Below are 27570 nucleotides of genomic sequence, written 5' to 3'. Positions count from 1 at the left end.
TGAACATGAGAAAAAACTTCTTTAATGTGAGGGTAACAGAGCACTGGAACAGGTTGCCCAGAGAGGTTGTGGAGTCTCCTTCCTCAGAGATCATCAAAAGCAGTCTGGACACAATCCTTGAAAACGTGCTCTAGGTGACCCTCCTTGAGCAGGGGAGTTGGACTAGATGATCTGCAGAGGTCCCTTCCAACCTCAACCCTTCCGTGATTCTGAACCTGTGAGCATTTGTCCTGTTAGGAAAGGCTGAGGGAGCTGGCATTGTTCAGCCTGGAGAAGAGACAGCTTCAGGGGACTGAGAGCAGCCCCCAGCACTTATGGGGAGGTCAACAAGACAATGGGGCCAGGCCCCTCACAGTGGTGCATGGCAGCAAGATAGGAAACAATAGGCATAAGTTGGAACAAGAGAGCTTCAGACTGGATATAAGGAAAAACTTTTTGAGGATAGTCAAGCAGTCCCAGAGAGGTTGAGCAGTTTTGGAGGTTTTTCAGACCAAACTGAATCAAGCCCTGAGAAACCTGATGTGATCTCACAGCTGGCACTGCTTTGAGCAAGAGGCTGGACTAGCGACCTCCTGAGGTCTCTTTTAATCCGTATTATCTTAGGACATTTTTTTCTGATCATTTTTACCAATATCTCTGCATTATCCCATTATTTCCTTTTCTATAGCTTGGATCACACTTAGGAGACAAGGTAAGCTCTACTCAATGGAGATTGAAAGGTTATGACAGCCTCTTGGTTTCACTTGTTCATGGTGTTTTGTAAAGGTAACTTGAAAGATACAAACTTCCAAGGTAGCAAAACCAATCACTTAGAAAGCTGTGGGGTAACAGTGGTAAAGTCATTCTCACAACTTGCCAAATGACAACATGCTTATAAAGATGTTCCCAGATATAGGTATTTCAAAACCAGGAAGAGACAATATTAAGAAAAATTGGGAGAGAACAACAAATGTGATGGATGGCTTTAAGGGGAAGTAATAAAATAGTAACTCACAGTTCACCCATCCAAGGAAAAGAAAGAGGGAGGTTATAGGCAGCAAGAATAATAAAATTAAATTTCAGGGGAATGAAATTAAATTGGGGTCACAAAGAGGAGGGCTATCCCTATCAACAAGATTTCTGGATTACTGAAAGGGAACAGTGATAGATAGTGCCATCATTTGAATCATTTAAACACTGACTAAAATGGCCTTAGCAGTTCTGCAGTGAAATAGATATGTCTCTTCTTCTGTCTCTAAGTTCTGCTGTTGTACAATAAAGAAAACTAAAAACAAATTGTGAGACATTTATATTCCATACTGTATTAAAAAATACATTTCCAAAAAGCTTTAAGTTATTACCAGAGATTAGCAATAAAGCCTCAAAAGCCCCAAAATTAAGGAAGTCAGTATTTTTCAGGATGCTTTTATAAGATGCTAACAAACAATAGAAACAAATGCTTCAGACTTATCCAGCTAAATATAAAAAACTCCATATGGGCTCAAATGATTCAGGATCTAATGTTCACAATATTCCTATTAAATCCAAACTGCTTTGTGCAGTATAATGACTGGAGAAGCAATTTCAGAGAGCTTCAGGAGGGAAAAGCTATATAAATGTAAGGGATGGAAGTTATGATGTATTAACATGATGCTAAATTGCTGCATATCATATTTGCAATGGGCAGTTTACAATCTGTTCATCCTGATGGATTTAGCACAAGGGATTTTGAAGTCTTGGCTCTGCAATTTCTGTCTCTTGCTAGTAATTTATGGTTAAATTGTACCCACAAATAATGTGTTAGCACAGAATGAGTCTGGGACCCTGCTCAGCCCAAACAGCTCCATTACACTCAGTGGAGCAGTAATAAATGGAAAGTAAGGAAAAGTTCCAGGAGATAATGAGTCTGAATACTAATGACCTAAACTAATACAAAAGATAGGAATGCAATTTATCAAAGAGTACAAAGTCCATTTGGTGTCTTAGTGAGTTATAAAAATATAATAATAATGATTTTCTGGTTTGAAGCCAAATGTCCTATTTTTCCATGTTTTTTTCTTTACTCACTAAGATGCTGCAGAATTAATGAACGTCTTCTTTGTTCACTGCAGATTTTAAAATGTACTGCAGAATTCTCTCCTTCTATGATGCTTCAGCCACCTTCCTCAATAGCCAGAAATTGTATCTTTTAAGCATCTTAGTCACTTAGAGCAATAAATAAGCTGAAAGCTGTGCTCATTCCATGAAAACATAGGTTCATTTTTATCTTTATACAGTCTTTTTATCCTACGGAGAACACAAAATGAATTTCTTCTCAGCTAGAAAAAGAAATTATTAGAAGGATTATCTTGCAACTTTATGATTAAGTATAAATCCAGAATTAATTGAAAACAGGTGTGAAACCTATAATCTCTTGCTGAAGTTGATTGTACAGCAAAACATCAGTTTGTCCATCATTCATATTTTCTTAATACCAAATAGTTCAGATGGATAAAATAGCTTCTTAAATATAACTTCTAATATACAGAGTTGGCATTCTCATGAAAAGATGAATAACACAGCTCCCCAGCTGTACTGGAAATGAAGATGATTTCTTCTGCGGTATATTGTTTCTTCTTTCATGCAATATTGATCATATTTCATACAGTGACATCTAAAACTAAAGAAAATAGTATTATTGCACAAAAAGATGAGGTTAGAAAAAGCAGTCTTTTCCAATTTACTTTAGATTTAATGTCATTGTAATGTACTCCACAACTTTAGATTTCTTTTAACTTTCACAGTGATGAATTTTCCTCTTTATTACAAACAAAAAGAAGATTGTAACTAAGAGACAAACAAAATAGAGGAGATACATTAGATTGGAGCAAAAGACCCAAGTATGATATCTGCCAACAGAATGACATTTTAAGTACCTGCTCCACAGAGTATAATGCAAAAACCTGAGTGAGGAGCACTCATCCTTATTCACTGCTGAGGGAAGCTCAGCAATTTAAGATTATCTAAACCAGCTGGCAGAGCCAGAAGCTGGCCTAGAGAGCAATTCTCAGGTGTGCATGTCTGAAGTGAGCCACTAAAGGTGTCCCTGAGGTCTCTCCAACTGGGTTTCTGCAGAGTATCTCCAACTATGCAGAGTTTGGTCTGGAACTTTCTTTTGAAGGTAGGTGGTGATTACTCCCTTTCCTTCAAATAACTGAGCAGGCTTCAAGATCTCTTCCCCCTGCCTGGTAGCTAGATGAGGGAGAAAAGTTGTGTGTGATATCTGTCCCCATTCCACAACCTCTGTGTCAGCTCCTGGGCCATGTCTTTATGAACTCCTCCCTCTGCAGCAGAATGTTCAGAAGTAAACTTTGAGTATTAAGAGGGTCCTACTGCAGCCTAGCTAAAATAAGCTAAAGTATCCTAATGAAAATAAAACTACTTTAGAAGAATCTGAGCCACCAGCTGGAAGGAAGAATTTGCAAACATGTGCCCCACCCTCACTTCCTGTAGTATACTGGTATTCAGTGGGACAAATTTGGCAATAACAAAAATAAGTGCAGCTTTTTTCACTTTATAAAATGAAAAATACTCATCTGTAACCACCAATGAGGCCTTGGAGAGCTGGACTGCAGTGGCTAAGTTGCATGTGGTGAGCAACCTTGAAATATGAAAATGCCCAGCTCCAAATCAGGCTCATTTTTCACTTTTAGGGAACTGCACAATGTATGGGGATAAAGTGTGAGATTTCTACACTTCCTGTTCTCACACTGAGTGACAAAGCAAATGTAGCTTGCTACCTATTCTGGTGGTTTATGTAGTTGAGGGCCCAACAAAAACATCTGTTTCCCTTTCCCTTTCCATCATAAGACTGGGGATGAGAAGCGTTTCTTTGGCTGTGAACTCACACTGGACGCAGCAGCTGCTGAAGTGAGCTAGAAAATGACAAATGTAGGCAGGATATAATGCATCAAAAATTGATGCCAGCTAATGGAATAAAGTTTTAAACAGTCTACACAGTGCCTATTACATTCCTGCTCTGCAAGAAAACATGAGTGCTTCCCTTCAAAAACCTCTGTGTCTCTGCTTTGGAGAGAAACACATCCTGGTATGCATTTTAAGCAGGGCCCAATAATTGTGCCAAGTACTCAGGAATGTACCCAGCAATCTGACTTTGAGCTGTCTGGTACTAAAAGGAGTTCTAGTTTTAATGCGCGAATAAGACTCGAATCAATTCTGGAAACAGAAACAGTGGAGAAATTATCTGGCATGATATTTAAAAAATAAATATGTAATTCAGTGACTGCATGCACTTCTTACAACATTTAAAGCTGCATATGGACCTACATCTTTGTTCATAGAGTTATCTGGAGGGATTCATGAAAGCAAAACAAATGACATCTTGCAAAAATGACTACCTGGCAAATCCAGTATGTCAGTGCTTGTATGAACTGCTGCCTTCAGCCGCATCACACTCAGTTTAATCATGACATTAACCACAGCACACGTATCACTCCTGAACACTGAAATGATGCTTTTCAGAGAGAGTGTCAAAAGGATAATTAAAAGTATCTCATCAATTTAAAATTACACCTACTGTTCTTTACAAATACATGTATGATTTCTAAAAACAAAGCTTAACTGCAATCTTCCTCTCATTCCTGAGAACACTTGGTATGTGCCTTTGCCAGAATGTTTTGAACCGAGAGTTTCACTGTTTCCCCTGAATAATTTGTATCTTATGTTGTTTGTGTGGGTGTCTTGCTCAAAGAGACACATGAGAGAGGCATTCTTTTAAATGTGAAAATATTTTTGTGAAGCTGCAATCACAAAGGGAAAAGCAAGCAAAAAATATTTTTAGTTGCTTTTTCTGTTTGTGCTAATAAGTTCTGTAATCATGGCGTTGAAAGACCTCTTTTGGAAGGAAGGAGGGGTCTGGGCCAAAGCCTGTGTAATACCCTAGATGGACTAGCATTGAATTTTCCTGGTCTTAGATCACGCTCTGTACAGCTCAATTCCTAAATTTCTAGGGAAGGGCGTGCTTAAAAAATGACAGTAGTGATAATACTCTGAATGCAGCTGGATAGGAATCAGACTCTCATACACTTGCTACTTACTGATCTCTCTGCCACCTCACGTGGGACGGTTTGTGCCCATGTGCTTTTAGATTGTAAGAGAGGAAAGGGAAGAATCAACTTCTTTTATTTTACAGTTTCTGTGAAAGAAGTTTTCATCTTTTTAGCCATATACATTCCCCCCCTGCGCATCTTCTCTCTCAGTTCTTTATCTACCTCATGCTTTAGTCTTACAATCCATTCCACTGGAAGATAAGATTTAAATTACATATTCATTGGGAGACTGACTTGTCTTATTTAACTGTAAAGCTACACTGTCACTCAGGAAATAACGTAGCGACATGAAGCACCTTACATATTTAAGGATCTCAAAGCTTTTTACAAAGAGAGATGAAGTGCGGATGGCAAAAGGAAGCTTACTAAAAATCATTGGTGACTGCTGATGTGGCACTTTCATTAGCCTTTATGCAGCCTTTGACACTTCAACCTGTTTTATTAAGAGAATTAATGGGAGGCAGGACACTAAAACTATTTCATCTTGTCCTTAGGGCATTGACTCCCAAAGAGAACGTTGTAGTAAATTAAGTATTTGGGGTAATATTGACCAATTTGTGTGAGTAACAGCTAAGACATGACATAACAACAGCTAAGAGCATGACATTGGACGTTTTTTTACAAAAAAAATTTCTACAAGAGTTGGCCATAAGACATTGAGTTTTCTTTCTTTCTTCCTGGAACTCTCCATTCTGTATCTGTCAGCAATTGCCCCAAATAAGATAAAATGTAGTTATGTCCTTAGTCATCTCTGAAGTTCTGAAATTTCTTAATGCTCCTTTTGATTGTGAGAATAAAGTGCTGCTTCCTCTTAAATGGGCAGAGGACAGAAATACTGTGAGAGAGGGCTCCCAGTTACTCTTCATGTTATACACATGTGATTATTATTCTGCTCTGATCACTGTAAGATCAGAATGCAACTTTGGTATGGAAGAGATCGCCTGCGTAGCCAGTCTACCTGGATTTCACGCAGCCCAGGCTGCTGGAGAAAGATGGCCCACCATAAGGGCAGGACAGAGACCAAGCTGGATAAAAGTCATGCCTTAAGATGTGCTTTCTTAAGCCTCAAAAGACAAGTTTAGCTGAAATCTCCCATACAGAACAGTATCAGGGCTAACCATCAGCAAAATTGTCTTGCTGAATGCTCTAGTGCCTTCAGATAGACAGCTTACCATATATAGGGAGTTTTTAATGGGCGTGGTGATTTGACTCTTACTTGTTCCCTTTAATTTCTTACTCCGATAATTCTTCTACTGTTTTAGGCAACTGCTATTGAATCAAGTGCATTCAGAAATGTTAGTTGTCCTATGGTTTCACACGCTGCGTTTTTTCAAGTAAAGGAAGCTGGTAGTCTAACTTTGATATATAAATTCAGTATTTATCCTTCTGATCTGCTCTAAGATTTGATGTTCTCCCAAACTTCTTGCTATCTGTCCAGCTTCTTGTTTCTCTCTTTTCATTTATCACAGAAGAGGCATTTTAGAACTGCTAAAAATAATAGTTGATGCAAGTAGTGCTTTACAAGTTAAAAGTACTACACAATCTCTGTTTTAGCTGGGGATAAAGCTGACTGAGGTAAGGAGGAGCCATTGGTAGAGACAAAAAAAAGAAGCCTTAAAATAAGCCTCCAGAGCCTTATTCTAGCATGCTGTCCCCTGGTCCTAAAGCAAATATTTGCCTTCCTGAATGAAATGTTCATGTTTTCTAACCAAATAAAGAGAAGCCTCATAACTTGCAGTAATTCTTACGTCACCTTTTGACAGCGCTAAGGAAATACCTCTACAGCTGTCACAGATGAACAGAGAACTATCTTGAAGCACCTGAGAGACTTGACTCATGCATTTTTCTAGGACAGTTGTTAATGCAGTCATTTAATGAAAGATGGCAGAAATAGAGAAGGATCCTTAATTTTGGCACTCAAATGCTACAATAATAGGTACCCTGAAAACACACAGAGAGATTAAGTTTTACACAGAGAGATAAAGGTTTACCTGAAGAGACAGCTGACAGGTATCTGAAAGAAGAGATCTGAAGAACCTGAATACTGCAGTAGCTGGGAGGAGTCCATGGACAATGGAAGAGGCTGCCCTAAGGAAAGGCTGGTGGAGGTCCGAGGAAGGGCTTGCTCACCCAGCAAACACTCGGGGCATCCAAATGGCAAAGAGCTGAACTCAGATCTGAGGACTGGTCTCACCTATGTCAATGACTTCCCAAGTTGTGTTATCCTTCTCTATCTCTGCCATTTTAAAATGGTAATAATAACACCTTTTCATCTTTATGAGTTTTCATAAGATTTATGGATGGAAACCATTTAAAAACTGGTCATTATTTTTAATTATTAAAATACACTAGCCTGTAACCCAGCTAGTCTCTCTCAGAAGCAAAACCATAATCTAGCTATATTATTATTACGCAAGTAGCTCGTCTTTTCCATGCAATGTTGTTCAAAATTTCTTCAGCTGTGTTCTCAACATAAAACTTAATTTCTTATAGTTCTACACAAAGCATAGAAATCAAATAGCACTTTAGTACATCATTTTTTCTAAGGCATTAAAAAGACAGCATGACATCATATTGAGTTTTCACTAGAACTCCATTCAATTTAAATATATGTAAATAAAGAAAGATCTTAAGCTTTTAACCTAAAATATTTGCCATGTGCAGTAATATAAATCTGTGCAAATAGCCATAACTTCATTTATGCAATTGATATATTAGTCTGCTTGTATTACCTATTCAAGTGGCATCCGTTCCATTTCTACGCATTAGAAGTATTGCCTAGAAGAGGTATCCATTACTACATGTTTCTTTTCAGATTTCTTTCATTATATCTCGACCTTCTGAAACAATTACTGGAGCCCAAGGGCTGCAGAGGGTTAGAAGTGGGAGACTAGTTTTAGTTCCAAGCTGAAACCAACTTCTAGCCACCTCTCCTGATTGGTTTAATAAGGACAGAGTGGACTCTTTTTTTTTTTTTTTTTTTTCTTTCCTTTGTGAATTTTGGTTAGCAAACTATTTATTTCAAACTCAGAATTCTTTTCAGAGGTCGTTTAAAAATTGCTTTTCCTCTGTCCTTGTCAGAAACAATGAAAAAGTGTCAGAATTTGCACTGCCTTCAGGGACACATGGGGTTTAACAGACTAACAGATTAGTTTATTGATCACTCTTGGTACCAGAAGGAAAACTGATTTTGTTTTCTTGCCATCTAGCTTTTACAAACACATTTTCAAGTTTGTCATCTCTTATGCCTTGACTAGAAGTAAGGAGTAGTTTATTTTGAGCAGATATTGCATACTATTAATTTTAAAAATACAAGGCAAAACAGAATAATCCAAGAGTTGTAAGATATTTACTTACCTTCTACACTTGATGCACCGACATGGCAATGCTCTTGTTCAGGAATTATAGGCAGTATCTCTGTGGTCTGTGCAGTAAGTGGAGTCTGTTGTTTGTTGTTCTCCACTGCTGAAGGTTATAATAATTTTTATGCATATTATGAAATAGCAAATACATCTGCAGAGTGTTAAACTTTGAATATGCAAATTTAAAATATTGAGACCTATTACAAATGCAAGCTAGAGGTACAGAGCCAGCTTTTCAGCGGAAGTTCAGTGCCTAGAGATGCAGATACTTGTTTGGAACCCCTGAAAGCACTGACCATGTTTTGGTATTTAACTTCCTCTTGCATCTAGTGGCACTTTAACATGTTGAAAAGCCCCATAAAAGGATTCTACGTCTTCTTGGAAAGCAACTTGAAGGTAGGCACCTCAATTGCTCTAGAAAAGTTTACTAGTAGTCAATGCAAATTTGGGGTTAACCAAAAGTCTCCCAAAGTACAAAAACCTACAGTTGGCCAGTTAAGCAGAAACTGTGAACTTTCCAATTCATTCTCCCATATGGTTGGCCTGGATTGTTGCTCAGGAGCATGTGATACAGCCTCAGATAACTTCCCTATCGCATGCACAGGGACATGGAGAACTACTGGGAATCATACAATTGTTGACACAGATACCACCACACATCTCAGAAACAGGTAATGCCATAATAATACCTTTAGCACACTGACAACACAGTCACTGATACGGTATCATACTGAGATACAGATAAAGGAATGCAGAATTAGTAGTGTCAGGCTATGGAAGTCAGAGTTATTGATACAAGCCATTTTTCAAAGAACGACAGTAGAACACAATATCTTAACTCCAGGCCCACCCTGTCTCAGACTATCTATAACTTCTCTAAACCTGCTAATGAGTTTCTGAGTTTCTACTGAGTTCACAGTGAGAGGATGGCCTATGACACTTATAGTTACCTACATCCCTTCTCCACTTACTATCTCATTTGGGCTTCTCTCCTTTACAAGTACAATTAAAAAGTAGAGTTTGAATCTTGGTAATTAAGCAACTGAATATGAAAATCAAAGTTAAAATAAAACTGGGAAAGTAATAAAAATAGCAATGGATCTTATTTCAACCTCAGGGCAAACCTGAATAAAATGGGAATGTAGGCTGATACTTCCTTCAGAGCCTGTGTGCAACACTGTTCTGCACACATGCATATTCAACAGAGAAATGGCCCCTTGTGTATCAGTGTGCTACTGAAATCATACAGAGGCTATAAAAAGCTCCCTAAAATTACTCATGCCCTATAGATTTTATCCTCCTTTCTGAAACATAGCAAAAGACCCAAAGTGGCAAGTAGGCTTCATGTTTTATTCTGGAAACATCATGCTTTAGAAACATGTAAGTCTGTGATAAATACTGAATACTGTGACAAGCTTTCCTTTTCCCCACGTTATTCCTCTAAGCTGCAGAGGAAAAGACCACTGTTCAGCTACGTCAAGAATTAACTGAGGAGGATCAGAATCAAATATGCGATGCTCCAGCCGGGCAAGATTACACAATTTTCTCCTTTCTTGGCTTCCGTCCACTTGATGCTGCAGAAGATGTATTCTGCCTGCTCTCCTTGCTAAATACAGGAAAAGTGAGCTTGAATTCACTGAAATGTCAGCCTTGGCACTACAGGGACAGAGTTTGCTTTCATTTACAACCCATAAACTAAACTGAAGCTGTAGCAATGCATCTGAGAGACAGCAGAATTTGGCCCATGCTCTCTAATCTCATACTTGAGGAACTATTGTTTTCAAAGAATAGCAAGGAGAACGATATAGGAATTATAATGATTGACGGGAAATTTGTCTTGTTTTTTGCATGCATATTATAGCTGTCAAGCCCACTTCTTGTGCATGATACAAAGTCTAAACAGTCCAGAGAACAACTGCAGGCCAGAAACCCTGAGTTTTTATTATTTGAGGCCTGGTTGCCATCCCAATCCTACAATGTCCCTCTTTCACACAAAGTTATTAGATTACCATCCAACTGCTTAGCGCTGAGGGTCTTTATCAATTTAAAACACGTATTTTATACAAGCCACCCCATTTCCCATGTTACTACGGAATACAAAATTGCTACACTTGAGAACTATAAATATTTCCCTTTCCCTCCAACATCTGTGCTACACATTTACTTTTGCATTTCTTCTAGACTGAACCAAGAGAGTCAAACCACACATTCACTAAGATACTGTCTTTTTCTCTTGTTATCAACATCAAACTTTGAAAATGTTTTATTTTTCCATTTCAAGTGTAAGGATAAATGTTGATATATTGATGTCCCTATTTCATAAGATAGTTTCACCTTTTACACTTTAAATGCTAAGACTGCAATGACTTAGCTCTGCATCACCTCATTGGTGGCCATCTTTCTTCAGGCTCACCATCCTTCCCCTAGGAGAAACAGAAAATGTCTGCTTTAGTAAACAAAAGAGGCCCAGACTGCTGACTGCCAGCCACAGCCTGACCCACAGAGATGGGTGGCTTCTGCTGAAGCTTTTGCACAGCGAACAGCTGCTAGTGCATGGGAGGAATTTCAAGTGCTGCTGGGTGTTGAGGCCAAAACCTAGACACAGGTCATTGCTGATACTGAATGCAGCTGATCACAGGTTAGCTAGGTACTGTGCACATTTGCTGACCCTGGGCTACACTCATTTTCAGAATCTAAATTGTACAAATAAGTCTAAGATTCCAGATAAGTAGCATAGATATGATAGTACAAGGACTGCAATAATACAACTTGTAATTCACAGGCTATTGAATTCTGAATTAAATATGTTACTGCTTCTACAAACACAGTCTTTGCAATACTCAGTGACATGACTGGGACATACTCAAAATGTCTTCCAACAGATATAATATGAATATTGATTTGATAACGCTGAAAGCCAAGAGCATCATAATATAATAAAAAGAAAACATACTGAAATACATTAGAATTAACTTTGCATTATTATGAGCCAGACAAGTGAATTAGGGAACCCTGTATTTGTATCCTAAAATGTAATGAACCAAACTGTGGCTCTGTGAGCCAATGTAATATCACTGAAAATGAGAGGCGAAGAAATACACCATTTGAGCAGTATGGCAGAAGGTATTACGTTTGAACTGTCCACAGATATGTTTGGTTGTTCTCATAGACTGTACAGGAATAACATGTTGATATGAACAATATGATTCCCATCTGGACAGTCCCTTTCTAGAATAAGAATAGGAACTTTTTTTTTCCAATAGACCCTATGCTGCTTTCAAAATACGATAAAAATAAATAAGAAATGTCATTCTTATACAAGAAAAAGAAGGTCTGAATGAGAAATTATAGTGATAAACTTCCAGTAATATAAACTCATCCTTTAGCCTGTAACCCAGATACTTATATTAATGTAACTTCCAAAATTAAAAAGCCCTGCTAGGCAGATTCACTCTAGGTATTAAAAGCTCTGATTTATATAGTCTGTGTTTCTTGTGCAACTTTTCTTTTTAAAGTGCAATTCATACATACTGGCCTGCTCCCAACAGTAATTCTGTGCCATGCCTCCAGGCTTAAATTATTTAGGAAACAGCCATGTGAGAATAGTCATACTTAATCATTTGCCAGTAGTAGAAAAGGTACTTAACTGGCTTAGGGAAAGTGGTTTAAGAAAAAGGCATAACTAGCATCAGAAAAGCTGCCCTCCATTTCTTTGGAACTGAGGCTGATTTAAGCAGTAGGCTTAAGCAGTTTTATCTGAGTTCTTTCAATATGCTATGGGGAATACTATCCAGTCCTTGTAATTGCTATCATTAATTTATTAAGTTGTTCTAAAACCTTTTATAATGCCTCTTCAATTTTAGATAGCTCCTCAAAGAAAGCCTTGCAAAAAAGGCTCTGATGTGGGAATCTCCCTAAGATTCTCTAACATGAACATGAAGCAAAGAACAGACTTTTCTTCTATGGTTTGTTTCCCACATGATACTACTATCAAGTCCTAGTTGTTATGAAAGTGCTTTATGCATGAAAATACAGGTTAGTCACTTAAAGAATATTTACTTCTTGCATTGAGGAAAAAGCATCCTGTGCTCTCTCCCTTCTCTTGTGGCTGCTTTTAAGGGCAACTGTATTTTGTCAATTCAAACCATTCAAGGGACTGTTTTACATAAATGTAATGACATGAACGAACCCAAAGTCTAGAAAACATACTCTGTCAACATTTATAACCAGAATGCTTTAAAACTCTCCTCTCCTCTCTGTATTTATTTAATCTCTTGTAGTACTATATGCTATTCCCTTCTTTCCTAGGGCTACCAGACTTAATGGTATGATTTATAGACATAGAAGCACTAACAGTTTCACAAGACTAGCATACATGGTGTAAATTACCTATTTGTGGGGACGTACGAGCTCAAACATTTGTAGGACCACAGTGATATTAAGCCACTAATTTCCTGAGCCTACCTAGGAAATCATTCTCATTCGCAAAGCATGAGATTTCTTCTTTTTCCTGCCTTATCCTTTATGAACTTCAAATAACCTTTTAGTAGTACCTATAGGTCTTTTCATCTATATGAGATACTGTCACATCCTTTCAGATCTACAGTTACTTATTCTCATTCCAGTGTTTCCAGGATGGTACTATTGTCTTCTTCGATGGATCTCAATGTTTTGTTACTAGGTTCCAAGCTGTGAACTAATGATAATGAAAATATTATCAAGGACTGTTGAAGAAGCAACCCACAGCTACTTATAATCCTGTAGAAAATCTTCAAGTTGGAAATGGTAGAAAAAATAAATACTTTTCATATAGTCCTGATTCTGCTTTAAATTATAGTGGTGTAAATCAGAAAAAGTTTACTGAATTGACTGGAATTACAGTGCATGAAATCAATGAAATTCAGAATAGAATAAAACCCATTATGGCAGTTCATGCAGCTAAGCATCTTTCTTGGTTAAATAAGTACCTTGAAGTGGCAGGAACTCAGAAATAAGAAAAACAGACTAATATTGGTTTCCTATCCCCTTCACTATAGTAAAACTAGATTTGAATTTCCATAAAATTCCATCATCAAAAATGCCTTTGGATATACAACACTAAAAATGTCATTGTGAACATGCTGATAAAACAGGAACGGTATTAGTGAAGCTGCTAAAGACAAAAGATGGCAGAGACAGATTCCTTTCCTGGGGGATGAAAATAATGAGCTCATAAATACATCTTAGAGGTAGCCAACACTCTAAAACTGGGGAACATAAATTGTACTGCCAGGAGAGTTCAGACAGACAGGCAGCTATTCATTCTTTTCTAGGTAAAATTGAAATGCCACAAGTTACTGGGTTGTAGAGAGAAATTATTGAGTCTTCTCTAACTCCTGAAGAATTTACAATACAAACAGCAGCGTACCCAAGCCTAGATAATTTTAAAATTACTTTTCTCATTTGCTGGCTTCATATGTGTTTTTGTTTTGGAGGGAGGTTATTCTGCTGTTCAAAGCTATCATTTTATATGTTCATGTTAATCTTTGAAAAGATAGGGCTCTGTTCATGAAACTAGAATTCATGGGATTTATTAAAGAATATGACTCTTCCAGCAATATCAGTAAAACTCAGACCTAATTTCCCTTCACATAGAGAAGTCTTTTTCCAAACTATAATTTCAGGAACAAAAACTTTGAGTTTAGCCATGCCACTTAATTTATCTGTGCTAAACATAATATATTCTCAGGAGACCAAATTTTAATAACTATCTGAAACTATGAAGTCACATATTGTGGAAATTTTTCCCACAAATAGGCTGCAGAGTGCAAGCAAAACCATTCTGTGAGTCCTACTACAGCTGTTCATTCCATCCTTTGACAGAAGATTTTGTCAAGAGTCATAAACGCATAGAGCATACATACATGTCAGTATATTTGTGTATACTCTTCACACACACACACCCCACTCACACCCCACTCACACCAAACCCCAAATGTGGCACATAACACAACCAGAAATTAAAACAAGGCGAAAAAAAACAACATAGGCATTAATGCAAGACAATTAGAAGACTGAAGGAAGCATTTCCACATTGTATACATAAGCCTTCCTGTAGTTTCACTGTCAGGGTTATTTATTTCTGATATAAACATGTTTCAATAATGAAGCCAGATCATATTAAATTTGTGTAGAATCAAGGTAATTCTATAACTAAACTGCAGCAACTCGTGACAGGAAAGGCTTAAAAGGTCTTTCTTGACCTCCTCACGCCTAAGGTTTTGTTAGTTGATATTTTACTTTTATATTACTTACCAGGAAAAAGATGAGTTTTAGTAGCAGATATAGTTCTTGCATGTCTGGAACCTCTTTTTCTTAGAATGGTTGAAACTGCTGCTGCTACACTGTGTTTACAATCTGTTTCAAACAGAGTTAAATGTCTTCAGCTATAGAATTACATATAGCACTCATTAGAAGGAAAGCTGGCAAAACCCCTTATGTTTAAATTGTTCAACACCTTACATGAGAAAAAAATTCAATGGCTTTTATAACTGAATTGATTTATCCTAAAAATCACTGATACCATCAGGCTTACAGGAAGGTTTGGAAACAAAGTGAAGACGGAACTCTAGGGACAGATGTTTTTCACTTTCCTGAATTAAATTTTCTGAAAATTCTATTCAGGTTTGCCCTTTTCAAATTATTCTTTCCCTTCTCTATACTGTATGCCTTGAATAATTTTTGGAAGGTTATGAAAAAAGTGGCCATACATGATTCTGTATAGGTTCAGACCCATGCTGCTGACAGTGGAATAGCAAGAACCGAGTGTCCTGGGATCATAGGAAGCTGTCAGCTTCCTTGCAAGTGTGGGGTTTTCATCTTTGGGGGCAGAGGATGAGAAAAAGCTCTACCTCTCCCAGAAACAGAAAGATAGAGCTCGGTCAGACACCCCTGACTGTACTCAGCACCCAGTTCATGAACTCCTCAGTCTTTGCATCCTTCTGTTGCTTTCTTAATAGCACGCTCTTGGTAAGGTTATTGTGGTTGATTGTGCAGCTGTTATGCTTAACACTGTTCTACAACGACAGCAGTTCAGGACTCAGCTTCTGACAACAGGCTTGCTCCAATTCTACATAACAGAATTGATTTTCATCTTTTTCTTTTAAGAACCCTAGAAAATTTCATGCTAAAGAAATTCATTAAATTAGCATTATTTAGGTCAGGATTTTTTTCTAAACACCCAGCTGAGATTTAATAAGCTGAAGCAGGTACCATAACAGTCAATGTCAAAGTAAGCTCTGGAAGTGGCTGAAAGGCAAGAGTGGAAAGGTAAAGGCGTAAGGAGTGATTCCTAATTTAACCCCTTTGTCATACATAGATCAGTCGTAACTTCCACCAAGTTTATCTGGGTATTTTATTTTATGTACTCATGGAAATAACTTCATTAATGTTTCAGAGGGTCTCAGAGTCTGCTTTGCAGAATTTCTTGGAAGATCTCAAGAGGAAATGAATTATTTCATATTTCTTACCAGCTTTCAGTAGTGTTCAGAAATTAAGAAAAAAGCTACCAACTGAATTGTGACTGTAAAAATTCTTAGCAGTTGTTTTAGGCACATAATAATGCCTGATTCTTCAGGCAGAGGCACAACAGAAAAAAAACAGTATGTAGATTTGTAATGACAGGTGGTATCATAATATATACATATAAGGAATATGACACTTAAACATAATTTTATGTGCTTATCTTTTCATCAGTAACATTTTGATGTTGTTTATAATATTATATATTGTAAATTTAACAAAAAATATTATTCCTGTATTAACAGAAAAGTATTCTAGAAGACAATTAATAATTGCCCAATTAGGGCATCTTTTCCATTGTTGTGGAAGGGTATTCCACCACAGTTCTGAGAAACCTATATTTAACAGAGAACTGATGTCTAAAAGGATAAAGACATTAAATTGTTAATCATGGCTACTAATAGGAGTTCTGCATTAAAAATGGGATGCTATGAATCATACTCATGAAATTATAGGTAGCTTTCAAATTACAGATAAAAGTCCTTCAAACTAGAGCATTTAACGGCCAACTTGTAAAGACCGAATTTACGGTTTGTGGGATTTTTATATACCTAAAAGAGGACTTTGACTTTGGTTCTGGCAATAAGTAAAAGATAATATATTTTAACCAAGATAATATGAAAAAGAGTTTCTTTTGTCATTTTTGGATAGCGGGAGAGGCAAATGCTGCAGATTTGCCATTTTAAGCAACTATTTTGCTTATTCATTAAAAATATATACATAAAATATTTACTTTATGCAAAAAATTTTCACAGAAACATTTTGTGTGTAGGCACTCTTCCTGCTGTTCAGTTAGCATTAAAGCTAAATTCCTATCACTCTTTTGCTACAAAACTGCCTGTGCATACAGTAAGGATGATCAAGAGAATGGATAGAACTTACCATTTTTTCATTACCCCTGTGACCAAGATCTCCACTCTGCAGCTCTGGATTACAAGGGGAAAGGAAAGCTGTCTGGTAATAGCAGCTAAATGCTGGTTGTCTGGAGGCATTCTGCCCACTCAGGGCTGACACAGTCAGAAAGTCTCAGGAAATTGCTGTGGATACCAACTAAGTGCTCTTACCTCAAGTAACATGTTAAGCAACACTCTTTTCACACTGATAAAACAGTGTGCCCTCTTTACCACCTACCTCTGACTTCTGATGAAAAGCAAAAGCCAGCAGCTGACAAGAAGTCAGTTTTCTGTGCTGTTTTTGCACAGAGAACATTATGTTGGTTACTCAAAGGTCTCACGCTTAGGGGAATGCTACACTTTTATTCTTGCTTCTGTAGGGTATATTGCTATTCAGCCTCTGTCTGAAGTGAAATGCATGGGAGGAGCCTGTCTTGGCTGTTGAAGTCATTATGTAGAAATAATTGTTTCAGTCTCTGAACTAAGGACAAGTTTTCTCCTAGTAAAGTGATTTTGTTAATCACTTTGAATAGGCATGAGTGCTGACCTCAGAAATAGCAGCATTATTTTCTTTGCTGGAATCACAGCAAAGAGAAGAAATGTTATCAGGGCTCACTTCAGCGCTGGGGTTAAGAGGACACAGCTGTGTTGACCTCTGTGGCACGGCAACACCATTGAATTTAGGTGAACAGTTTTTAGGACAGACAGCTGAGTGTGTACTTCCTCACATCTTTCCCATAATTTGCCTTGACCTTGATCTGGATGGATCATAATCAAGGAAGGAAAGGGTAATTCAATCTCTGCTTCTATTTGGTCATTGGCATTTCTGCTGAGACCTTCAACAGGGTTCAGCTGTGATCTTTTTCTCTATTGGAATTAGTCTGAAACCAGAGATTCAGTACACCAAGGATTATAGGCTGCCAAGGGTCTGTCAGATACAAACATATTTCATTCACCACCATCAAGTCTGGATTTGCATTGGCAATTCAGAGATGAAGGGTGATAATACCAATAATGTGCGTATTCCAGTACCTTTAAATGAAACTTTTACCACGTTACATCTAAAATATCATTGGCTGAACCACATTAATAATCAGCAGCTTTGTTACTGTAAATCAATACATTTTACATTGTATAGACATTGTATAGATACGAATTAAAATTCATATAGACTGACTTTTTATTACTTACAGTTTTGTTCATTTTCTTGGATGATTTTGTAGACAACGATTGAAACAGTGAACACAAAAACTAAAGGAATCATACTGAGCCATATGATCTTCGTCATACACATGGGATCTGTCCATAAAATGCAGAAGAGAAAATGAAGCAGCAAATGACTGGCAAAAGAAAGCAAAACAATCTATCATGGCTATCTTGGTAAGTTTTTGGATCGTGACTTTTCCTGACGGATGAAAAGTTAAAACAAAAGATAAGATTGTGCCTTTCTCTTTTAGCCTTTGGTGTTACTTGCAGTTAAGTTTGCTATCTGGAATTTAGCTTCATGTTCATCTGTATCTATCTCTTCATGTCCAAAATAGTTTTATGTAGCTAAGTGAATGAAAACTTTTCTATTTGTGTAAACTGTTACATGTGATTCTGCCAGGAAGAATATGCTTCAAAGATAAACTTTTACATTTAAGGCAAGCAAGGATAATGTATACCTCCCTTTTTGTTTGTGTTTTGATGGGACACCAAAGGAATTGGCCCACTGTCCAATGTACACCTGTACTGGCATTCTCAGCCTCCTGGTCCATCTTCATATATGGGAGGTGGCAGATACTACATATAGAAAAATATAATTATCAAAAGGTGAAGAAATACCACCTACAAGAACACTCGGAGGAATTCTTTTAGCCAAAGCTGTTTGGGACTTGGTAAGTGTAGGAGGAAAGCTGTTCTTTCGGTCAACAGCTACTGCGGAAATACAGCCACATTCCCTATGGAATTAGTTCCATAACCAGTAGAAGTCAGAACTATATAGCACAGAGAAAGGATGTGGGGGCACCTTCCTCCCCAAGAGCTCAAAAGTCCTTTCAAACCTCTCTGGCAGCTGCATGTTAATGCACACCATAGCATTGTCAAATAGTAATTAAAAAAAAAAAATTATGTGAGTATGACTCATATAAAGTCAAATCACAGATTATATCCAAACCACTCTCTTCCTACCCTTAACTTAGATAATATAATTAAATCTATCTTAACTTCCTTTGCGTCTTCTCTACTAAGAAAGTCCTAAGGTAACTACCAATAACCCCATGGTTCTTTGATGAAGCACAGTTTATCCCTCCTAATTCAGAAGCAAAAACATCTTCTATACAGTCATTTATACCTTCTGCTTACAAAGAGAGTACTCTACCCCATCTTGCAGTGACTTGTAATGACTTACAAATCAGCATTGCCTAGTAAGAGCTCTGAGCACCTCTCTTGCTTTGTTTTGAAGTAACTAGAAAAAAAGTGTGTTCTCAATTCTTAGTGTTGATTTGAGATAACCACTTCCAAGGTAAATCACCATTAGTGAAGGATGGTTAATTCATAGTTTTGACACAAGTTAGTAGGGTAAGTTCAAAACTATACTCATAGCTAAACCTACTTGCGTAAAAAATCTAAACTGCCTTCAGTAGATTTTACCTAAGATTGTTTAACTCAGGTTTAGCCAACTCAGAAAGACTCATTTTTTCCAGCAAAGCCACAGCATAAAATATTTGTAATACAAAACTAAATGAATGTAATAATTCACCAATGCCCTGATAGTAAATGCTCCATACATGGGCTAGAAGCCCTGACCATGCTCAGGCAATCAGCCAAAAAACTCCTGCAGCACAAAGAAGTTTTAAAATCTGACAGGCTGTCCTCTGGGGAAAAAAGACCTAGCTCAGTTGAAGATTTCTCTTTTACGTATACTGTAGTAAGGCTGAAAGTAGGATATTGCAGCAGGACACTAAGAAAAATCAAATCTGTGCCCTGATTCTCCTGTCATTGAAGTTGATAGGAATTTTTTAATTTACTTGCAAGACAACATGATTATGGCACTATGGACAAATGTATGGGGAAAGGCAATTCCAGTTTTTGTCATACACGAATGCTGGAAGTCTGCCAACATTAAGCAAAAAAAAAAAAAAGTAAGTGAATTTACAGACACTTATTTTTCTGTATTGCTTCTAGGAAGAAAATACAGCAAAAACTGCTTTAAATCACTCTATAAAGAATATTATTTGCCTACCAAAGGTGGTCTTTTAATAAGGGATGATCAAAAATGTATTTTTTTCTTGGGGAATATTTTAAAAGGGTTGCTGAAAGCAGAGAATCACCTACTGGAGACTTTTTGCAAGATTCCCATTCTTTCTGAGTTTGATTCCCCTTCTGGCTCTCCTTTGTAACTTACATTCCACATAAGACTTCAGCTGCAGTGAAATATTTATACAGTCATTTTGGTCTTCTGTCATTGCCACTAGACAGGAGTGATTTAGGTATTCTTCAGCTGCATTTCTTCCTCTGACTATAGAATTGTTGATGTGGACTTCCAGCATGTAGTAAGTATTATGCTCTTCTTCTTCATTCTCAGGAAGCATAGTGAAATTGAAGTATTTATAAAAATATACAAGATCTTCTGTTTTCACTTCAAATAAGCCTTTTGCTTTTGGAACTACAAATTAAAAAAAAACTGTTATATAACATACAGTGGGGAGAGAGAGAGAGGGAACTTTGATAAAGAATGATAAAATAAGTTCTTTGTCTCATTTGTGAAAACAAATAGTAGGATTTTATTGACTATGATAAAATGGACAAAAGGATAATATGCAAAATTACTCTGAAGAGATCTGAAGAGTATTGATTAGCTAACCAAAATACATTGACTCTACCATAATAGCCTTTTTTTGCTTTACTACCAACTTCAAAGCTATTCAGTTCTTTTTGTTGTTTGGTCTTCTGTTGATAAAGATAATAGAAAATTGGACTATGAAGAAATAAAAAATAAGTGAAAGCCATATGATGATAGTTATTTGAAGTGTAATCTAGTCTGTCTGCTATCTGTTGCAGAAGGTTTTTGAAAGTTTCACTTCAAACCACACAAGCTGTAAGACTTGCACCATGCTAACAACAAATATGATTGAGATTTTGTTAGAGTTGTACAGGTATAACTGAGAATAGAATTTGTCCACATATTTTTTGCTTTCCATACTTGTAAAGACAACTCTTTTGTAAGAAAAAAATGATGCAGTTCGAAAAGAACTGAAATTCTTTTATTTAGTACTTGGCCTATCACCCCTGTTGCTGGTAATGTATGTCAGAAAAACAGAATTTGGAAGCATCTTCTCCCCCCAAAGTTTCCAGACACTTTGCAAGAGTATAAGGCAAAGAAGGGATACGATGCTACTGCTCTGAAAAGATGTTGATGTTGCTGAACTCTCCTCTGGAATGCTGGACCCATCCTTATTCAGTGCTGCCTTCTATGAAAGGCCATTTCTGATACTACACAGTTGTACATAGCATAGACTAGAAGTACAAAAATGGTTATTTTCTCTTTTAATGATTATTTGGCTCTTTTTGTTCTATAGCTGTCATCTGAATAGTTGCCATCTTTGCATTAGTTCTTCAAATGCTTGCTCTCAATTTTTCATCATGTTATATCAGATACCAACGTGATATTGGTATCAACTCTGCAGTGACATTTAAAATCAAATTCTGCATGAAAACTGATCAGAAACTCCAACTCTTCAAAAACAAATTAAGGATTTTAGAAAATACAGCACAAATAAAGGAACAAAGATGGGAACAGAAAAGCATTCATAAAACTCACATGGCTGAGGTGACGTTTTCAGCAGAAATATTCCTAGCGGTTGCTAGAAGAGGTAGGGGACACTCTTTCCACTTTTTTCCCACAGCCATCCCTCTTGCAGACCAATACAAAGCCCCTTAACGACAACGGAAATCATCCCACTAGATTTTGCCCAAGATCCACCACCAAAAGAAATCAGCATTTTGCTATCTAATTTTTTCACTCACAGACAGGAAAGAATGCCACTTAGAATCTGGCATAAAACGTGCATTTTGTAGCAACACAAAGATAAACTATTAAGGCCAAAAAAAACAATATTCATATTATATATTGTAATATTTAACTACAAAATAAAAACATATATCTTTTATTACAATTATCTACTTACAAATTAAGAGTTCTTCTTCTCTTACTTACTTCCTTTAACTATTGATCTTGGTCCTTGGGGAACAACATTCCTCTCTCTCTTGGATTCACACTCTGAGTACATAATACGTGACTGTTGTTCTTTGCTGGAGGATTGGCAAATACATGGAATATTTTGGATATTGGGATGATTTACAATGGCCTTCAGTAAAATCGTCTGGTTCTCCCTTCTTTGTTGCAGGGAGCTTTTGCAAGAATTGTTAAAAGTGCATAGTGGAAAAGTGGTATTATTTAATGAACAGGTATCCCTGCATGACATAATTACCGTGTTAGCTGTAAAACAAAGAGCACTATATTAGCAAGACAATCATATAGGCACATGGATGAATAATGTGCATGTAAGTATCATGTAAGATAGTTTTTAACCGTCATACAATACAACACAAGGTTTCTTTCTTGAGGATTTTGGCAGCATATTGAATACATCATCAAGTGAGAGAAAGCACGCATAGAATATTCCCGCAACGTACATGCTGGATTTTATTGTTGAATTACATGAAATCTCTTCTAATAATAACTTGCATTTGTGGCAGTATCTAGTCATATTCCTGTTTCAAAGCTGTTCAGATTTGATTGTGTCTGAAAAGAAGATGAAGCCTCTCATATTCACAGAGGGAATTTAGTCCTGGAACCATACAGCTACAATATGCCAGTATGATTACACTGTAAAATAGCTTTAATCAAAACAAAAACTTTCTCTCCAGTGACAGTGGAACTGTACAGGGAAACTATATAGAAATGCACCCAAATTCTGACCACAGCTTTTATGACCTCTTATACTCATAAAAATGAATCAGCAAACATAAAATCTTAATTACGACCAACTTTTTTGCCATTCTTAGTCAAATTTCAATATCAGATTACTGTAGCTGGAGTACATTTATGCAATTCTGGCAAATAACAAAAAACAGTATTAATTATTAGTGAGTGGGCTTTTTAGCTGTCTTTCACATTAAACTAGGACTTTATTCTATGAATCATGTATATTTTCACTTGAGTTAACTTTGAACTATTTTTTCAACATGAAAACAATTTAAAAGTAAAAAACTATTGGGACCCAACATGAAATATGTCTTTACGAATACGAATAATCACTCTCTCTCTGTTTGGAGATTATGCAGTACTAACCCATAGTTTTGTAGTTCAGCTTCCAATTCTAGTGGTACCCTTCCATTTCTGTGAAGATGAATTTATGTATCTAACTCTCATTATGAGTAATTGGAGTTATATGGTCATAAATCATTATGTATAGAGAGGAAAACACAGCCTTTAATTGCTCCAGTACTCAACTGCAATCTGACAGTTTCAACAGGCCATCTGCACTGGCATCCAGGGGGACTAACCTCAGAATGAGTTTGGTGAAGGATTTCAGGCAGGATAGAGAAATAAAATCCAAAATCAAATGCCAAAGTCAATTACCTTCACTTTACTAACCCTACATCAGACAGTCATAAACTCCTCATAATGTAGATAATAAATTGAAATGTAAAATATACATCATATGCAGATAAGAAGATAATTTGTTTTAATACAAAAAAGAAAAATATCAGGCAAAATTTAGGGCTTGATCTTTCCCTTAGGTATGTGAAAGATTTTCCACAAAATGCTCATGATCTGACCCCCACAACCTGGCAAGAAGCAAGCTCTTGAAATCAAATTCTTCCAGTCTAAGTAGGAAGAGTTTTATGCAGAGAGTCTTTGTGGAAATGAGCCAGGAGTAAAAATTAAATTCTTACTCTAACCTCATGCAGGGCATGTGTGCATCTGGGCAACTAGCCTAAAACCAATGCTACAGCTTTCACAGTCAACTAATGGTAGTGCTCTACTATACTTGTTTCACACAGAAATTTGTACATGGACCTGTGGATCTGCTGGCCGTGCTGTGACAGGAGCATACGTTCATGCATAGCATGGTGAACTCCACACTGCATTATGTTTCCCACATGGCCAAACTAGCTCTAGCGCCACCTTTTAGCCATGTTATAGATACGGCTGAAGCACATTATCGATTAGAAACATGGTATGCTGTCCTGCTACGGAGGGTGTTTACCATCCTCTTGGAGAGCTTTACTGAGAAGGCATCCAAATTATAATCTAGTATCAGAAAGATTTACTTTCTTTCAACTCACAGGACTGTGGATTTTGTAGGGAAGGATATATATGGCTGAACACAGTAAGCATGACTGGAAAAGGATGAGATTTCTCAGTGGATTACATGGCAGACAGACAGAGCCCTACCCACAAAAGGCTTGCTGCTTAGTGCAGGACTGGGAAACATTTCCTCCCAAATGTAAACATTGCTGGAAATGTGTAAAGGTTCTGGGAAATCTGAATGCAGACAAACTCTCCAGTTAGAAGGATCGGTGAGACCAAACCATGCAAAGTGTCTCTAAGAAACCTTGCTTTATTTTCAAACATCTGTAACTCAAGTGCTTAACATTAAGAATTTCTGAGATAATGAAATTCCTTTGCTAAGCCTCTATTTACAGTTTTTACAATAGAAAATCTAATTCCATTAAAATGAAATTATCCCCAGGGAAAATCTGAATTTGTAAAAAAATTGCTTCCCAGTAAGAACATAATGAATATTTAATTTTGGATTGGCTTGACCTTTCTTCATCTGTGATATTCTGAGTCAATTCAGCAATATATTAAAGTGCATTTCTATCGCTGCCTTATGGAAATGATAGCATATAATATTGCAGTGATACAACTTGGTACAATTTGGGGAATACATGACTAATGGATTATGTGAGATACAATCCATCAAGCTGGACCGAGAGGACAGGACTGGGATTGAGAGCATCAGATTCTAAACTTACAACTTCCTGTTCTAAAGCAATGTAGTCTGAAGCTGCAATGACTCATAACCAAACAAGTGGGTTGCTTTACAAATGTAAGGAAACGTTTCACTTTTGGTAATGCTGAACTGTACTATAGATTTTTAAAGGCTTGGTTTATTGAAAATTTGTTTTTCCCCAGAATTGCTGTTCAATGAGAAATTTCCAGTTTTATTGCCACTCTTAAGTGAAAACAAAAATTCCAAATTTCACTTCCTTCTCTCTGTACTCTTTGCTTACCTGCCATGTTAGGGATTATATTAAAAACCTGAAATACCCACAGCCTTAATGTGATCTTAGAAAAGCATGTGGAGTTAGGAGGTCTCAACCACTCATTCAGGGTTCAGAGCAAGATATCCAGAGACTGTTTCACATCTCAAAGATTTCCAACAATAAATTTGTGTGTGTAAGTATTGTCTGCCTCAAGTGGCAGCCAGCAAGTTGGAACATCTGCAGCAAAGTAATTCTGTACATCTTAACTTTGATACAAAATCTGAAATAAAACCAGTTTCCAACATAAGATTTTCAATAAGACACAGCGACCCAGATTCCTTGGAATTTTCGAAATAAGTTGTTCAGCATATTTACTCTCTCTTATGTTAATTTAGACATTGTAATGTAGTTTTTAGACCATCCAAAACAGGACAATGATTCTAAATTTTCTAACATAATTCTATGCTGCATTCTGCTTATATATTTCACCTTACATGCACAAAAAATGGGACCCTCTTCTTTAGACATGCTGTGGTGATTAAGTTCACACGTAGATATCAGAATTGCAATGAACATATGCAATGAACATGAGCATAAAGCACCTCCAAGAAGAGCAACCCAGGCAATTGATCATAGAAAAATGCAATTACTCTTTGATGATTGACAATAATGTCAATACGTTTTCTTCTGGCAATATTCATGCCATTGTTTATTTGTGTAGTCTGCTAGCAAAGAATCTGATTACTGCTTTAGCCACTTCTGCATGGCAGTAAAACATTAATTATGCCAATGTCTTAAATTGGCTTATTTCTACAATATTTGAAGTTTACAACAGTTTAGCAAATCTGTCATTTTATAATCTGTAAAAATCAATATATTATATTCAAGGTAGTATCATGGTTATTCCTTTTGATGAATGAAAATAAAAATGTAAATATAAATAACCTAATTTGGTATATTTTAATACTGAATTTCTGCAGAAAAAAATGCTCCATAAATAATTTAATGATGTCTGGGAACACACACCATTTGTCAAAGGTATGCTTTTTATTTGAACATTGATCTATTCAAAACCTGACTTAGGAATGTCTGTGACAAAACTATTTAAATATTAATTTATTTATGGATTTTTAATAAAGCACTGAATGCATAACTTATACACATATATTTTGCATTCATCCTAAATTTAGTACTGACCTTTAGGATCACCAAGATGTATTTGGAGTTTTTGTTAAAAGATATGTTTTACTCAGTCATACATATTCTGCTCTATTTTTTATCAGGTTACTACTGCATATCTCTATGTCAGACATGATCTCATACCAGATAGTAACTGTACAAATGTCTACAGGCATTTCAGTATAAGGACTTCAAAAAAGTTATCTTTTAAGACACAAGTACCTGCTACAGAAAAACATAAATATTTTAATTACTCTCTTTACAGTGAAGATGGTAAAACAACAGTTACAAAAATAGTTACAAAAAATTTTGTGGTGTACATAAATGAATGACAAACTTCTTTCAAATTACCACATGTAAGTAACTTTGTTGGTTAAAAATCTGAAGAAAATAATATATATGCTTTACAAAGTCTATATGACTACAGAATCATAAGCATCCCTTTTAAGAAAGTATATGCTAACTTTTCAATTGTAATCAGACCTTAGAATAAAGAAGAGGCTATTTTAAAAGCTGATCACTCACCTTCATGGACTTTGAAAAATTCAGGTAAACATAAAATAAACATGGTAATTATTCCTATTAACAATCTGAAGAGTTCTGATTTTCTCAAAACCAAGCACATGTCACTGAAGCAGTCCCATCTAGCATAGTGATGGTGAGTTCCTTCCTGGTTTAGCTTCTAACTTAGTGTGGGCTTTATGCAAAACAACCTCTATTCATTTCCTTTCTCTAATATGGCTTTTCTTTCTACTTCTTGTTACTTCTCTCATGGAGAGCCAAGCTCTCTTCTTACATTGGCATAGATGAAGATGACTCAGATGAATACAATGAACATAAAACTAATGTACCATGATGAAAATAAGAGAAGAATCATGCTTAGAAACTATTTGATTCATTTGGGGTACTTTTCTTTTAGGAACATCACCCTCTAACGGCCACTTTCATATACCTTCTAAACAGTAAATGAATCATCTGTGAAGGAATCTTGTTCTCATTTGGCCAAGAAGATTTTTTAAAAATGAGTCAGACCCTCATTACAAAAATGAGTCAGCTCCAGATGGGTCAAATATGGAGGTTTTATTGTTTTATTTATATACATATACATTGGGACTAGGGGGAAGATAATTGTATGCAATACAGTATCTTTAAGGCTTTAATAGACTATTAACGTGATCATTACAAATTTAAGTTCCTGGTCTGGCAAATAAGTGATGTACTACGTACAAT

General features: G+C 36.5%; 1 protein-coding gene across 3 annotated transcripts; it reads right to left on the bottom strand.

Annotated features, from left to right (window-relative positions):
- Nucleotides 1-27128, bottom strand: TMEM156 (transmembrane protein 156). Of its 3 annotated transcripts, none has more exons than XM_026093643.2 (7): nucleotides 26866-27128; nucleotides 22100-22381; nucleotides 20288-20548; nucleotides 18094-18201; nucleotides 14744-14845; nucleotides 8445-8552; nucleotides 1-2638 (listed from the first exon to the last, which is right to left on the bottom strand). In XM_026093643.2, the coding sequence occupies exons 1-7, from the start codon at nucleotides 26963-26965 to the stop codon at nucleotides 2619-2621; spliced, it is 981 nt and encodes a 326-aa protein (XP_025949428.1). In that variant the 5' UTR covers nucleotides 26966-27128; the 3' UTR covers nucleotides 1-2618. The 3 variants fall into 3 exon arrangements, with proteins under 3 accessions (XP_025949428.1, XP_064367372.1, XP_064367373.1); XM_064511302.1 differs by having other exon boundaries at nucleotides 8445-8549; XM_064511303.1 differs by lacking the exon at nucleotides 14744-14845.
- Nucleotides 27129-27570: the final 442 nt, after the last annotated feature.

Source organism: Dromaius novaehollandiae, chromosome 4 (assembly GCF_036370855.1).
Source record: "Dromaius novaehollandiae isolate bDroNov1 chromosome 4, bDroNov1.hap1, whole genome shotgun sequence".
In the NCBI taxonomy this organism is placed as follows: domain Eukaryota; kingdom Metazoa; phylum Chordata; class Aves; order Casuariiformes; family Dromaiidae; genus Dromaius; species Dromaius novaehollandiae.
This window is presented reverse-complemented; position numbering and strand designations above follow the sequence as displayed.

Bases quoted from the DNA above. Each gene is read 5' to 3' on its own strand.
- TMEM156 (XM_026093643.2), bottom strand. From the start codon at position 26,965: ATGTGCTTGGTTTTGAGAAAATCAGAACTCTTCAGATTGTTAATAGGA. The intron at 20,549-22,099 runs GTAAGTAAGAGA...TTTAATTTGTAG, and splicing joins AAGATCAATAGTTAAAGGAA to TTCCAAAAGCAAAAGGCTTA. The intron at 2,639-8,444 runs GTAAGTAAATAT...TATTTTCTTTAG, and splicing joins CGGTGCATCAAGTGTAGAAG to TTTTAGATGTCACTGTATGA.